The 16,425-nt window shown below is 38.7% G+C and overlaps 1 protein-coding gene across 2 annotated transcripts in view; it reads right to left on the bottom strand.

Annotated features, from left to right (window-relative positions):
• Nucleotides 1–4,446: 4,446 nt before the first annotated feature.
• The window catches only part of LOC148006665 (signal-regulatory protein beta-2-like), a 63,547-nt gene continuing 51,568 nt past the window's right edge, over nt 4,447–16,425 (bottom strand). The window contains exons 4-6 of one of the 2 annotated variants that reach the window (XR_015674313.1): nt 11,397–11,510; nt 10,090–10,221; nt 4,447–6,506 (exon numbers count right to left, since the gene is read on the bottom strand). Coding sequence is in view for 1 of the 2 variants with exons in the window: in XM_087640145.1 (XP_087496271.1) it covers nt 10,220–10,221; nt 11,397–11,510 (116 nt within the window). In the remaining variant the exon portion in view is untranslated. Of the gene's footprint in view, nt 6,507–10,025; nt 10,222–11,396; nt 11,511–16,425 lie in introns of those variants that run through there. The other variant, XM_087640145.1, reaches the window with a different exon arrangement.

Below are 16,425 nucleotides of genomic sequence, written 5' to 3'. Positions count from 1 at the left end.
ACTCTTTAGCCTGTGCAGCTTGTTCACCCACAGGAATTCTGATCTCAATCCCAACAAAGGTTTAGTCATTATAACCTGTGCAGTAAAAACTGCCTGGACCACTGCTCCCTTTACTTACATGAGGAGGCCTGCAGGGCCACAGGGGCATCTACCTTCAACCAATCTCAATGTATTCACTAATTTCTAGGTAAACCCTGGGTACAACTAGCAGAAATAAGCAATATCCTGCTCCCTGAGATCCATTCCCCTCCACCACAAAAAGTCCTACTGACATCAGAAATACCCAACCAACACCAGGGACAACCAGATGGTTAAAGGACAACTTAAGAACACAGTCAACATGAGCCATGTCAATATGATACAACCAGAGTACAGGTATTCTGTCACAGCAAGTCTTGGAAATACTAACACATCCATAGAACAAGAAAATAACCTTATTCAATCATACAGAGATTATAAAGAACTTTAGAGTAAATAATTCCATTAAAGAAATAAAGGAAAACACAATCAAGCATATGAAGGAAATGAATGTAAGTGATTAAGGCCTGATAATGGAAATAGAAGTAATAAAGAAAACACAAACTGAGGAAATCCTAGAGATGGAGGACCTAGGAAATTGAGCAGAAACTACAGATCCAAGTACCACAATTAAAATACAAATAGAAGAGAGAATCTCAGGCATAGAATGCATAATTGAAGAAATCAATACATCATTCAAAGAAAAATAAGAAGTCTAAAAATTGATAACAAAAAATGCAAGAAATCTTGAGCACTATGAAAAGACCAAAACTAAGAAAAGAAATAGACAAAGGAAAAGATTCCCAGCTACAAGGACCAGACATTATTTTAAACTAAATTATAAAGAAAATTTCCCCAACCTAAAGAATGATACGGTTACATAAATAGAAGAAACTTAGAACACCAAATAGATGGCAAGAAAAGAAAAAAGTCCTGTCACGTAATACCCAAAACAGTAAATGTAGAGAACCAATAAAAATACTAAAATATGCAATGGTAAAATGTCATTAAAATATAAAGACAATCAGCTGCTGGTAGAGTCTCTCAGAGAACAGGCAAGCTAGGTTCCTCTCTGTAAGCACAACATAGTGTCATTAATAGTGTTAGAATTTGGTGCCTGTTCATGGGGTGGATCCAAAGTTGGATTGGGCACTGGTAACCATTTCTCCAGCTTCAGCTCCATTTTGTCTATTACACAGGAACAATTTTATGTTGAAGTTTTTGAAGGTGAGTTGGTTTCTTCATCCCTCCAGTGAGTTCTGTCTCTAAACCTAGGATGTGGTTCCATCTCCCCACTGTTGAGAAATTGGCTAAGGTCATCCCCATTGAGTCCTGGGATACTCCCACACTCAAGATCTCTGGGATTTTTCTAGAGGTTCTCCCCTGCCTCTCACCTTCATATTTCCATTCATTCTCCTGTCTCTCTGGGCTTCTTTCTTATCTCCCACACACCTGATTCTGACTCCCTCCAGGCCTCCTTCACATGCACTTCACACCTTATCTTCTCTCCCACCCCATTCTCTCCCTCTATTTCTTAAGATTGTTTTCTTTTCTGTATTAAATGGGACTGAAACATCCTCTCTTGGGCCTTCTTTCATGTTTAACATCCTTTTGTCTATGTGGTATATCATAGGTATATTGTACTTTTGGGTTAATATACATTTAGCAGTGAGTACATACTATGCATATCTTTCTGGGTTTTCTTTACCTCACTCAGGTTATTCTCCAGCTCCATTCATTTCCCTGCAAAATTCATGATTTGCTTCTTTTAAATAGCTTAATAATATTCCATTGTATAAATAAACCATATTTTCTGAATCCATTCTTCAGTTGAGGGACATCATTATTTCCACCTTCTGGCCATTAAAAATAAGGCTCCAATGAAGATAGAAGAGGATGTGTCTTTATAGTATGTATGGTGGAGCATCTTTTGTGTATATGCTCAGGAGTGGAATAGCTAGGACTTCAGGTAGAACTATTAATGATTTTCTGATAAAACTTTAGATGCATTTTCAGAATAATTGTGCTAGTTTTCAATCTACAATAATTAGAGGAGTTTTCCCCTTTCTCCATATCCTAGCCAGCATGGACTGTAAATTGAGTTTTTGATCTTATCCATTCTGAATTACATTACATGGAATCTAAGGTTTGTTTTGATTTGCATTTACCCAATGACTAAGGATGTTGACTGTTTCAAGTGGCCATTCAAGATTACTTTGTTGAGAATTCTGTTTCACTCTGTACCATATTTTATCAGGATCAAAGGCTAATCCTCCCATTGATGCCAGATAAGGCCATCATCTGCTACATATGCAGCATGGATCACTCGATGTGCAGTCTTCTATTGGTGGTTTAGTCCCTGGGAGTTCTGGGAGTTCTGGTTGGTTGATAGTGTTGTTTTCCTATGGGGTTGCAAACATCCTCAGATCCTTCAGTCATTTTCTTTACCTAATTTCTCCTTTGGGGTTCACGAGCCCAGTCCAATAGTTTGTTATGAGCATGGGCCTCTGCATTTGTCAGACTCTGGCAGAGCCTCTAAGAAGACTGTTATATCAGGCTCCTGTCAGCAAGCACTTATTGGTATCAGCAATAGTGTCTATGTTTGGTGTCTGTATACATGATTGATCCCCAGATGGAGGATTCTCTAGATGGCTTTTCCTTCATTCTCTGCTCTATACTTTTTCCTAGTATTTCCTATAGAAAAGACCAATTCTAGGTTAAAAATTTGGAGATAGTGTGTGGCCCCAACCCTCAAGAAGAGGCCTTGTCTAACCTCTGGATATGGTCTCTACAGTATCCACCTCCCCTTTGTGGGGTATTTTAGTTAATGTCATCTACGTTGGTTCCTGGGAGACTCGCACTTTCCTGGCATCTGTAACTTTCTGGTGGCTACCCCCAGGTCCCCTCACCCATTGCTGTACACCACTATTCAGTTTCCTAACCACCTGTATATCATCCCAATCTTCTGCCAAACCTGATGTAGTTTCCACTATTCCTTCCATGTCCCTTTCACCCTCATTTCTGCCTTCTAAGAAGGACTGAGACATGCACACTTTTGTCTTCTTTCTTCTTGAGCTTCATATGATCTGTGAGTTGTAACATGGGAATTTGGAGCTTCTGCCTAATATTCACTTATCAGTGAGTATGTATTATGTGTGTTCTTTTGTGAATGGGTTATCTCATTAAGGATAATATTTTCTAGTTTCATCCATTTACCTAAGAATTTCATGATGTCATTGTTTTTAATAGCTGAGTAATAGTCTATTGTGTAAATGTACCACATTTTCTGAATTAATTCCTCTGTTGAGGGACATCTGGATTGTTTCAAGAATCTGGCTATTACAAATAAGTCTGCTAAGAACATAGCAAAACTGGTGTCCTTGTTATATGTTGAAACAACTTTTGTGTATATGCCCAGGAGTAGTGGAGTTGGTTCCTCAGGTAGTACTATGTCAAATATTCTGAGGAACTTCCAGACTGAGTTCCAAAATGGTTGTCCCAGCTTGCAATACCACCAGCAATAGAAGAGTGTTCCTATTTCTCCAAATCCTTGACATCATGTGATGTCACCTGAGTTTTTATCTTAACCAATTTGATTGGTTGGAGGTAGAATCACAGATCATTTTAATTTGCATTTCCCTGATGACTAAGGATGTTGAACATTTCTTTACGTGCTTCTCAGCCATGTGAGATTTCTCAGTTGAGAATTATTTGTTTAGGTTTGTACCCCATTTAAAATAGATTCGGTCCCCTGGAGTATAATTTCTTAAGTTCTTTGCATATAAGGGATATTAGCCATTTATTGGACCTAGGGTTGTTAAAGATCTTTTCCCAATTTCTTGGTTGCCATTTTATCAATTGACAGGTCTTTTGCCTTACATAAGCTTTGCAGTTTTATGAGGTCCCATTTGTCCATTGTTGATCTTAGTGAAAAAGCCAGTGGTGTTCGATTCATGAAATTTTCCCATGTGCCTATGTGTTCAAGACTCTTCCTCACTTTTTTTTCTATTAGATTGATTGTAACTGGTTATATGTAGAAGTTCTTGATCCTCTTGGATTGAGCTTTGTAAAAGGAGATACGGTAAGTGTAGATCTATTTGTGGTCTTCTATACACTGACCTCCAGTTGAACCAGCACCAAATGTCAAAAATGCTATCTTTTTTCCACCAGATGACTTTGACTTCTTTGTCAAAGATCAAGTGATCATAGGAATGTGGGTTCAACTATGGGCCTTCGATTCTATTCCATTGATCTTTCTACCTGTCTCTGTACCAATACCATTCAGTATTTGTCACTATTGCTCTGTAATTCAGATTCAGGTTAGGAATGGCGATTCCCCCAGTTCTTTTATTGTTGAGAAGAGTATTCGTATCCTGCCTTTTTTGGTTATTCCAAATGAATACAGAAATTGCTCTTTCCAATTCTTTTCATAAGTTTGAATATATTTTTAATTTTTTTATGTATTAGTAATGGTCATCTAGTCACAAGACTTATATATCAAAGGGATTTATTGTGATGAATTATAGTCTGTAGTCCAACTAGCCCAACAATGAGCAATCTAGTAGTTGCTCAGTTCCAAGTGGTTAGTTGTTTAAGCTGTTACTCTGTAGAAATAGGTACCAATAGATGTGCTGGCAATTAAGTGCAAGCAGTCAAAGAATAAATCTTTCTTTTTCCAATGTAAGACAACAGAAGAAGGTGTGACCTAGTTTAATAGTATTTACCACCACTTCTGGATCTAGAACTTGCTTTATCCCAGGTTGACCTTGAATTTAGAGATGCCTTTGTCTCAATTTCCTAGGACTAAAATACTGAACAACTTTGCCTGGGCCCTAAACTTTTGACAACCCTTATTCCTCAAGATCTCCATGTCAAGATCTAGGGAAGAAACTGATGTCTTCCAGCCTAAAGTTCTGAATCACAGGTGTGCCCTCCAAGTCTAGATTGTAGATCACTCCAGATAGAGTAAAGTTGAAAACTGGGAATAGCCATTACAATCCACCCCTTGAAAACTTGACACAAATCATTTCTCATGTCTAAACAAAACAATGACTAAGTCATAAATACACTAATGTGATATAACTGTTCCTCATATAAGCACAAATGTATATGCTAATGTAGGATAGGCAATGTCACTTGGAACAATCTTTTAGATCTCAATTTAAATACTGATTGATGTGAAAAAATTTGAAGAAAGCACAAATATCTATACAAATATATTCTTAGCAAAATATAATATAAAAAATACAATCCACTTTTCTGCAACTAGTCACGTGGCCTTAAATGGTATTTATATCTTCCTTTCTCTACTACCTTTTCTGTATTTCCTAAACTCTCTGCAAGAACCTGAGCAGGTCTTGGCTTTTTTCCTTGACTTTTTATTTTCATGTGGCTGTGCCCTTTGTCATCCTGCTTGAATTTAGACTGCTGTAGCTTCCATTGACGTTAATCACAGAACATGGTAGTAATAAGAGGTGCCCTAAAGAATCCCCTGCACTCCAGACATAATCTTTGTTACCTCCATTGTGGAGAGGCAATCCAATTTCTTCCTAGTAATCAGAATCTATCATCCCTCCGAACACTGTTATTCCTTTCTTAATGCCCTGTTGGTTCAAGGGCATTAGAAGCCCAAAATAACCAAGAAGAAGTCATAGCTTCTAGTTCAATGGAATGTTTGTTGTGGCTCCTTAGAAGAGCAATCCCTATCCTGGAACCATAACTTCTAGGCCAGCAGTACCTAGGGCTGTGAGAACAGGAAACAAAAGCTTTTCTATAGGGTCACTAATACTGATAGTGAGTGGAACTATTTCCTTTTCTACCTTGTGATTCCTGAACCTGTGGATTCTGACTATGGAAGAAATTATACTGGATGCTGATTCAAAGCATATATGTTCTTCTGAAGAACTCTGCCCTAGTTCTCCATGCTGGTGCCACCTCACTGGCACTGTAACTGTGTCTACAAGAGGCCATTCCATCTTTCTATCAGACTAGCTGCTTCATAATGATGGGGAATATTGTAGGTAAGACCAGTGGATTCTATTATCTGTAGCCCACTAATATACTTCTCTGGCTGTGAAATGAGTTAATTGGTCAGAAACAATACTGTGTAGAATAATGTGATGGTGGATAAGGCATTCTATAAGACTATTGATGGTGGTTTTGACAGAATTATTACATGCAGAAAGGCAAATCCATAACCAGAGTAACTATCTACTCAAGTAAGAAAAAGAAAACATTGTCCATTCCATGGAGGAAGTGGTCAATTATAGTCAACCTGCCACGAGGATGCTGGCTGTTCATTCAAGAAATGGTGTCATACCTGGGATTCAGTGATGGTCTCTGCTGTTGGCACATCTGGAATTCAGTAGTAGCTATAGCCAGGCCAGCCTTGGTGAGTGGTAGTCTATGTTGTTGAGCCCAAGCATAATCCCCATCTCAGCCATCATATCCTCTTGGTTCATGTGTCCATTGTACAGTAACAGGGATGCCTGGGAAAAGAGATTGAGTGTCCACAGAAGGACATTGTATCCACTTGATTATTGAAGTCCTGAGCTGAAGTCACCTTTTGGTGAACATTTATATGGAACACAGGATCTTCACATACTTTGCTCATTTGGAGAGATCTCTCTATATACTTCCTTTACAGATGTCTTTCTCAAGAATTTTCCAATCATGATCTTTCTACGGCCCTGGCCTTCTAGGCAATCCATTGGCTACAGCCCATGAGTCATTGATCAATTGTACATCTGGACATTTCTTATTCCAAACAGAGTTTAATGCCATTTGTACTGCCTGGAGTTCTGCCCACTGAAAGATTTCCCTTCACCCATATTGTTCAGGGTTGTCCCACAAATGGATTATAATGCTATTAGTGTCCATTTCTGGGTGGTAACTGCATAATGTGTAGACAGTCAATAAACCAGTTTGAAGGATTCTTATCTACAGTCAGCCAATCATAGGGAACACATCATGACACAATAGGTGTATACTTGCCAGAAGATGGCATTATAATGGGAGTATAAACTATAGACATTTGAAAAACATCTTCATGTAACTTGCTTTTGCCATCAGAACCTGCTTGGCCTGGTAGCATATATGCCACTTCCATTAGATAATAGACTAATGTTCATATCTTACTTTATGACTTTAAAGGACTGATAATACCCAGTTCAGAGAAGATCAGGTCACATGGTAAATTGGTGTCCTGTTGTCAAATGTCCAGTTTTCACTAAGGTACAATAGCAGGCCAAGAGTTGTTTTTCAAAGGGAAAATAATTATCTGCAGATGATGGTAGAAATTTGTTCCAAAATCCCTAAGGTGTCTTCTGTGATTCACCTACAGGAGCTTGCCAGAAGCTCCAAAGAGCTGCTCTCTCCACCACTGATCTCTCAAGTTCCATCGGGTGTGCTTTATCTTTTGGTCCAAGTGGTAGAGCACCGTGGACCTATTGCTGTCTACAGAATCCAGATAGACCCACATTGTGCTTCTTTCTTAGTACTTGGAGGGACCAGGTGAAATAACTCATCTTTCACCTTAGAAGCAATAACTCTGCATGTCCCACACCTCTGGACTCCTAGGAATTTCACTAAGGTAGACAGTCCTTAAATTTTGGTTGAATTTATTTCCCAGCCTCTAACATATGTGTTACCAGTGAGTCAAAAATGGTTGCTACCTCCAGCTTACTTGGTCCAATCAGTATTATGTCATCAATATAGTTTACCAATGTGAAATTTTGTGAAAGAGAGAATCAATCAATATCTCTTCTAACTAAGTTATGACCCAGGGGCATGAAAGTTAATATATCCTTGAGGGAAAACTATAAAAGTATACTGCTGGCCTTGTCAAATGAAAGCAAATTGCTTCTGGGATACCTTATGGATAGGCACTAAGAAGAAGCCATTAGATAGATTTTGGGCCTGTATATTGGAGGCTTTCCAAGAAGATCTCTGGCCTGGCCAGGTGCTAGGGTTCAGGTGAAGGGGAGAGAACATGAGCAGGGTGGGGAAATTGCTTCCTTACTGCCTCCATTGCTAAAGCCGTCTCCACATCTTCTGCTGATGCTTCTGTTGCTGCAAGATGCTGCATAGGTCACTCTGCACTGCGTTGGTCCAGGCTGAGCCAGAAGAGGCTGACTAGGCTAGTGACTAGTCTAGGGGAGATTCTGGCAACATTTCAGGAGAGCAGATCTCTTTCCCGAGCAGCAGTGTTAGAACACTTATGGCAGAAGCTCTCAAATGATGGCAGAGTAACTCTCTCACACTTTATTCCTTCTGGATATGATTCGTATATACAATTTTGGGGTGGATCAGGATCTGACAGTAGTTGTTTATATTGGCTGCATCTGAGAGCTTGGGGATATCTTATCCACATACAGAGGGCTTGGGGTGCTGCCCTTACATGACTGATGGCCACAAACCTCTCTACAGGATATGTGTTGGTCTGTAACTACATGATAGGGTCCTGGTTTCAGGAGCAGGCAAGGCAGGAGACCCTTCAGAGTCCCTGCGGTTTCAAAGATTAGCTCAAATTTACCAGGCTTCCTCTTACAACTCACTGCCCCACAGTAGATCAATAACTACATACCAGGTATCAGGAGATATGTTAATTTGCTCAAGTAACAAAACTACATTTGGCACATCAGCAGCAGTCAGTGTTACTACCTGAGTTTGGTTTCAAAATACAACTGTCATTCTCCATGTTTTCTGCATTGTCCAGATAAGAGAGTTAAAAGGAAATGTGGTGGGAACCACCACCCCTTCTTTTTTTAAGTCCTTGATGATGGGAGTAACTTCTCAAATTCCCCCATGCATAAGATACTGTTTTTGTTTATTTGGCACAGGCAACTATAAAGATTCCCATTTAACGTTTACAAACATAATAGCCCACACTCCACAAGTCAGGAAACAAATATGAGGATTCTGCCAAATTCTAAGTATATCTATTCCAATTAAACATTCTGTAACTGGGGAAACGACCACAGGATATGTTTAAAGATTTATTGGATCTAGTGCGAATCAAACATCAGCCAAAACTCCATTAATTACCATGCCTCCAAACACCCTATTTTACCTGGAAGGTATCAATGTTTCTTGGACTCTCCTAGGACTGGGGTAAATTTAGAATGAGTATCCAATAAACCCTAGGACATCTCATTATTTCCTTTGCCTATTGTACAGTTACCCTTGTAAAAGTCCATAAGTCTCTCTTGTGAAGAAGAGGAGAATGGCTAACAACAAACCTTTTAGGTGTCTCATCAAGATCCTTCCTCAAGGGAACGTGGACACACATAAATTGAAGAGGTTCTCAGTCTGCAAATTGTCTCAAATATGAAAATTTATTCACTCCCCAAGATTACCTTCTTCCATGATCCAATGAAGCCTTTTTTTTATTTATTTGAGATTTTTTTGTGTGTATACAGATCAAACAAATATGCAGTAGGCTTCCTATCTTTTTCATGCCTGGATATATCATGATTAATTAGCCAGTACTAAAGGTCCATTTAAGTTGTGCTGTTACAAATTTTACTTTTCTTATGGGCTAGGTCAATATGAACATTGCTTTGTTTAAACTGTCCATTTTATTAACTATGATCACGTTGTCTCTGGTGATTCATTGCTACCACTTACCCCTTGATTCCCCAGGGTCTAATTAAACCCACTGAATTTAATTTATCCAATCCAGCAGTATCGACAATGGTAAGGTCTGGACAAGGAAAAGCATAAGAAAACAAATTTTTCAAATGTCCTCATGTCCCACTCACCAGTTTGTGTCTTATAATATTTACGAAGATTCTTCTGGGCCTTACCATTGTGGAAGATTAGATTTTACATAACATACCCACTCTATCTTTACAATTCCCCTGACCCTTAAAATACCCCTCATCAACATTAAGCCATGGAATATCAAGTATCTCTAACTCCTTTTCAATAGTTATGCCCTCCGATTTTGGATTGTAGTTCTTTCCAGATATAGTCAAATTGACAACCAATGGAGAGACACTACCATGTACATATTTAAATTATTTTAATAATGAAAATAAAGATATCTACAATACAACTTAAAATGCACACCATTAGAGTTCTGGGACAATGATACATATGCAGAAGAACAACCGGAAAATTTGAGTTCAAGTGGTCCTAATTGTGTCCTTATGTGCAGTTCTTCAGTGGCTTCTCATCAGCATCAATTTCCATGCTGAATCTCTACAAGAAAAGTGATAACAGATATTTAGGCTTCAGTGTGTTGGAGGATAAAAGAGAAAGGTATGGAAAATAAATTCTGGCTGGATGATTCTTTCATTCTTTACAACTTATCTTACTGCTATAGTGTCCCAGATTCAGCTTTTCTCCTAGCACTCCTCCCCTGAGTGAATAACATGCCAAGTGTCAACAAAGTGACATTTAGTCTAGCTCCTAAATCATTCAGTCTTCTGAGTCTATTCTCCATGATCACAGACAGGGCAACTCAGAAGCAATCATTTTTACCTGCCATCTGAAATGTCTAAATTTTGGTACATAATCTAGATTGATATTTCCCATACACTCATTTTCTTTTACTGAAATCACCTGAAATATGAATTTTGAGGCCAATACACAAGATCCTACTACTGGACCAAGTATGATCACATCTTCTAGGCTACACTGGGCATCTCTTTAGATCCTGAACTGAACGATTCTATAATATGAACAGAATTTCTGGGACATTAGGATTTCTCAAAGTGTATCATGAGATTCTTTTCTTTCTTTCTTTCTTTCTTTCTTTCTTTCTTTCTTTCTTTCTTTCTTTCTTTTTTTTCTTTTCTTTTTTCTTTTTTTTTTTTTTTTTTTTTGAGCTGGGGAACGAACCTAGGGCCTTGCGCTTGCTAGGCAAGTGTGTCTACCGCTGAGCTAAATCCCCAACCCGTATCATGAGATTCTTGAGGAGGCTATATGTCTTAACATTGTGTGATGAATGTAATGGCCATCTTACTCATTGCGCCCCTCCTATGGATTCCACAGACTAACATCTATCTGGTGTTTCAAATACAAAACTTTCCCTATATATCAGGTAGGGTATTGATTCTTATTCTCAGTTAGCAGTGCTTGTTGGAAGATTTAGGTGGTGCACTATTGCTAAAGGAGGTACATCACAGATACTGAACTTTGAGAGTAAATGTTTTTTACACTTCCAATTTGTTCAATCTTGTCATGCTTTATGCTTAAGAATGGGAGCACTCCGCTATGTCTCTTGGTTGCCACTACTCCTGCATGATGTACTCATAAGATACTAAGATAGCAAGTGGCCAAATAAACCCTTTCATCTGTAAACTATTTTAGTCATGGAGTTTTGTCACAGTAACAGAAATTTAACTAATATATCTTTATCCCCCCTAACTTACATTCAGGCATTTTGCATCTGTGCCTGTAAATGAGAGTGACAGCAGTTACCAGCAGTAGTTTGTATCCAAGGAGTGCAGCTGCAAGGATTTTAGCAATGGCTGATGTCTTCAGTTCTGAAAATCAAGGAATAGGAGAAACCATTGAAAAATCACATTAGTGGTCTCTTCTTGGGCCATTGGTTAACTTGTAAGCCTAACAAAGCTCTAAGGACTTTGACTCTGTTTTCTTTCCCCATGAAATTCACTAGTTTAACTTAGAAAACATGATAAAGAGGGTGTCTACATTTAGAAGAATGAAAATATATGTTTATTTATCAACCTGCACAAACACCAAGTTCAAGTGGAACAAAAACCAAAAAATAAGACTGGATCCAATAATTCTCATAGAAAAGAAACTGGGAAATAACCTTAAACACATAGGTACTGAAAGTAATTTACTAAACAGAATACCAATGGCTCAGGCTCTAAGACCAACAATTGATAAATGGGACTTCATAAAACTATGAATATCTGTAAGAAAAATGACACTAGTATTAGGACAAAACAGCAGCCAAAATACTGAGACAGGATCGTCAACAAACCTATATCTAACAGAGAGGTAATATTCAAAATTTACAAAGAACTCAAGGAGGTAGTCAACAAGAAACTAAATAACCTAATTAAAAAATGTTTATAGAGTTAAACAGAGAATTCTCAACATAGGATTCTGGAATGGTCAAGTCATTAAAGTAATGTTCAAAATCCTTAGTCATGAGGCAAGTACAAATCAAAAAAACTCCGAGGTTCCATCTTACAACCATCAGAATAGATAAGAAAAATCTCAAGAGATAGCATATGCTGGCAAGAATGGGGAGCAACAAGAACACTTTTTAATTTCTAGTGTGAGTGCAAATTTGTATAACCACTTTCAAAATCCATTTGGTAGTTTTTCAGAAAATGGGAAACAGTTCTATCTTAAGACCCAGCTATAGCACTCTTGTGCAAATACCCAAAAGATGCTGCAACATACCACAAAGACACCTGATTTACTATGTTCATAGCAGCTTTATTTATAATAGCCCCAAACAGGAAACAATGTAGATATCACTTAACTGTAGAATGGATTAAAATAAACATGGTAAATCTGAACAATGGATTACTATTAAGCTATGAAAACAATGACATCATAAATTTTGCAGGCAAATGGTTGGAACTTGAGAATGTCATCCTGAGTGAGGTAACCTAGTCCCAAAAAGACAGGTGTGGTATGTACTCACTTATAATTGGATATTAGTTATAAAGTACAGGCACCATGATATATTCCACAGTCACAGAGATGCTGAAGAAGCAGGAAGGCACTATCAAGAATGTGAGAATTTCACTTAGAAGGGTGAATAAAATAGGCATAAGAGACAAATGAGGGGAGAGATTTGGGAATGTGGAAATTGGGGGGAGGTATAAGGGCTTCAGAATTAGGTGTGGAAAGGATTAGAGAGATGGCTAGTTGGCCCTGAAAATTATTGGAAATCTGAATTTGATAGGGGTAGGCACATAGAAAGGTCTGTATGATGAGACAGACACTTGGAATAATGGAAGCACTCAAGAATCAAGGGTTGATTTTACTTGGGACTTACTATATTTGGGGTATGGAACCTGAAGGGGCCATCATCTGTAGCCAGACAGAGGCAAACAGTAACCCCAGGGAGCAATAGAGCCACCAACCCACACGCAAAACTTCTGATCCAAAACACTTCATGTCTACAAGAGATACAGGAATTGGGGAATGGAATAGATACTAAGGTAATGGCCATCCAATAAGTGGTCCAGGTTGAGACACATCCCATGAATAAGCATCAGTCCTTAACCCTAATAATGATACACTCATGTTTACAGACAGGAGCATGTAGTCCTCTTAGAGACTCCACTCAGACACTGACTGAGACAGATACAGACACCCACAGTGATGGAGTCTGAGGATTTCTATAAAAGAATAGTAGGGAAGAGTGTGGACCTGAAGGTGTTGGGAACGTCAACAGAAAACAACATAGTCAACTAACCTGGGCCTTTGGGGTTCTCAGAGTCTGAACCACTAACAAAAGGACATACAGTGATGGATGTAGGCCTCCCTGTACATAAATAGCAGTTGTGCAGCTTGGCTTTCATGTGGGTCCCTCACTACTGAAACAGGAACTATACCAAAAGCTTTTGTCTGAACATGGGATATGTTCTTCTAGCTTCGTTGCCTTGTCTGGATACAGTGGAAGAGGAACAGCATAGCATCACATGAACGCAATGTGTCTCATTGGTGGAGAATTACCAGAAGGACCCCACTTGCTTAGAGGAGAAGAGGAGGGTTGTGGGGGAAGGATTGTCAGAGGAGGTGACTAAGAGGTTAGTGGCAAGTGGGATGTAAAGTGAATAAGTAAAAAAGAAAGAAAATATAGGTATATATTTCTCCATTGTCCCAATGTCATGTCTCCCACATATAGCACTATATTTTATCAACAAAATTTTACAGAAAGTAGATGAAACTTTAAACTGAACCTTTTACAAGTGTGATTGAATCTTTAGAACGTGAATGAGTTCTGGCACATTGCAGATCCAAAGCAAATTTTTCTGGATCATATTTGTCCCTCCTAATAGCCATATATTGCCTTACTTTGTCCCTGACCAAACAGCTTTGTGACAATTTAGGTGAATCATCTGGAGTATACAAGCAGACTACTAGTTTTTCTGTGCAATGTATTAACTTAACAGATTATTAGTTTCAACCAACCTAAATATTTAGGGCTTCATCAGTTAGTATCTGAAGTCTCAACCAGGTTTCTCTGCTATTTGGTAACCCACCCCTTCCAGGTTTTCACCAATTAATTTTTAAAAGGAGTCTTGTTTTATAACCTTCTTCTATTTCTAAAAAAAGTTACAAACTGCTTCCACAAATGGCTGCGTTCCACACCAAAATCTGTGTTCCTGTGACCTGGTAATTGATAGTTGGATCAAGAATGAAATATTTATTGTCGTCATTGAGGAGAGAATTATAGTTCTATCTCAACTGTTAAATGCTTGTTTTTAGGATCCTGTGAGTCAGCGAATACAGTTTCCACAATTCTGGGAGAACTGGTCCCTAGGGAGGATTACAGAGTTAGTGTGATCCAGAGATGCTCCTAATTGGTGGTACTTCAGATGATCCTTGCCCCAAAATGGTTTAAGTCTTTCAAGTACTCAGGAAGAGATGTGAACTGGATGTACACATGAAAGAGATGGTAAATAGGAAGAGAGTTAAAAGGCTGCCTTGCATAGATATAAGCATCTTGGAAAATTACAGGTATGAGGGAATGAAAGAACTCTGGTGAAGTATAAATCATCCTGATGGGAACACTTGCTGGAATACAAGCAAGAAATGTATGAAAATTTCATATATAACAGTTCATATTACAGAGTAATGGTGATCAAAAACTTCATGGTATTGGTACAAAGAAATATATCTACCTGAAGAACCAGCTACATCACTCTTGGGCATTGAGGGAATAAAATGGAAGGTCTACAAATAAAACCACACACTTATGGACACATCATCTTTGACAAAAATGCCAAAAATATACAATAGAAAAATGAAAGCATTTTCACTAAATGGTGGTGGTTTAACTGGCAGTCGCTATGTAGAAAAATGAAAATAGATCCATGTTTGTCACCTTGACAAATAGCCCGAGTTGAAGCGCAGCAAGTGCCGCATAAAACCAGACACACAGAATCTAATTGAAGAGAAAGTGAGAAAGAGCCTTGAAATCATTGGCACAAAGGGAAATTTCCTAAGCAGCACTGCAATGGCGCTTGCTCTAAGATCAAGAATTGATAAATGGGACCTCATGGAACTGAGAAGCTTCTGAAAGGCAAAGAACATACTCAACAGGACCAATCAGCAACCTACAGATTGGGAAAAATCTTCACTAACCTTACATCTGATCGAAGGCTAATGTCCAAAATATATAAAGAACTCAAGAAGCTAAACACTAAAAACAAACAACCCCATAAAAATGGGGTAAATAATTAAACAGAGAGTTTGCAACAGAGGAATATTGAACGGCTGATGCACAGTTGATGTTCAAAGTCTTCAGTCATCAGAGAAATGCAAATCAAAATGAACCTGAGATTTCACCTTTCACCAATCAAAATGGGTAAGATCAAAGCCTCAGGTGACAGCATGTGTTGACAAGGATGTGTAGAAGAGGAAATCTCTTCCATTGTTGGTGGGACTGACGACTGGTACAACCACTCTGTAAATGAACCTGGAGATTCCTCAAAAATTAGAAATATATCTACCTGAAGAACCAGCTACATTACTCTTGGGCATATACCCAAAAGATCCCCCACATGGCACAGGGGACTGTGTTCTACTATTTCATGGTAGCTTTGTTTGTGATAGCCAGAAGCTGGAAACAACACAGATGTCCCATAACAGAAGAATAGATACAGAAAATGTGGTTCATTTACACAATGGAATCCATCTCAGCTATTAAGAACAAGGACATCTGGAGTTTTGAAGGCAAATGGATGGAAGTAGAAAATATTATCCAGAGTGAGGTAACTCTGACACAAAAAGACATGTAGATATATACTCACTAATAAGTAGATATTAGCTGAAATAGTAAAGAATACCCAGGATACAATTCACAGAACTCAATATTAACAAGCTGAAGGGCCCAAGTGAAGATGCCTCAATCCCACTTGGGAGTGAAAAGAAAGCAATCACAGGAGGGAGAGACTTGTGTGGGAGAGAGGCAGGGAGGGAAAGAGGGGAATATTATAAGAGGGGGAAACAGTACTGAAGCCGGATGGCCAGCAGAAAGAATGGAAACAGGCAACCTCAGGAAGCAGGCGGTAGGGGGACCCTTCAGAATGTACCCAAGACCTGGGAAGTGGGAGAATTTCTGGACTCAAAGGGAGGATCCTTAAATGAAATATCCTATATTGGGGAGAGGGAACTTCTAGAGTCCACCGTCAGCAGAAAGACTGGGCATCAAGTGAGGGATGGGATTGCCATCCCAAAGTA

This window comes from Rattus norvegicus, chromosome 2, assembly GCF_021556685.1.
Source record: "Rattus norvegicus strain SHRSP/BbbUtx chromosome 2, alternate assembly SHRSP_T2T, whole genome shotgun sequence".
Taxonomy (NCBI): Eukaryota; Metazoa; Chordata; class Mammalia; order Rodentia; family Muridae; genus Rattus; species Rattus norvegicus.
The sequence above is the reverse complement of the archived record's forward strand: the minus strand, read 5'-3'. Positions and strand labels throughout refer to the sequence as shown.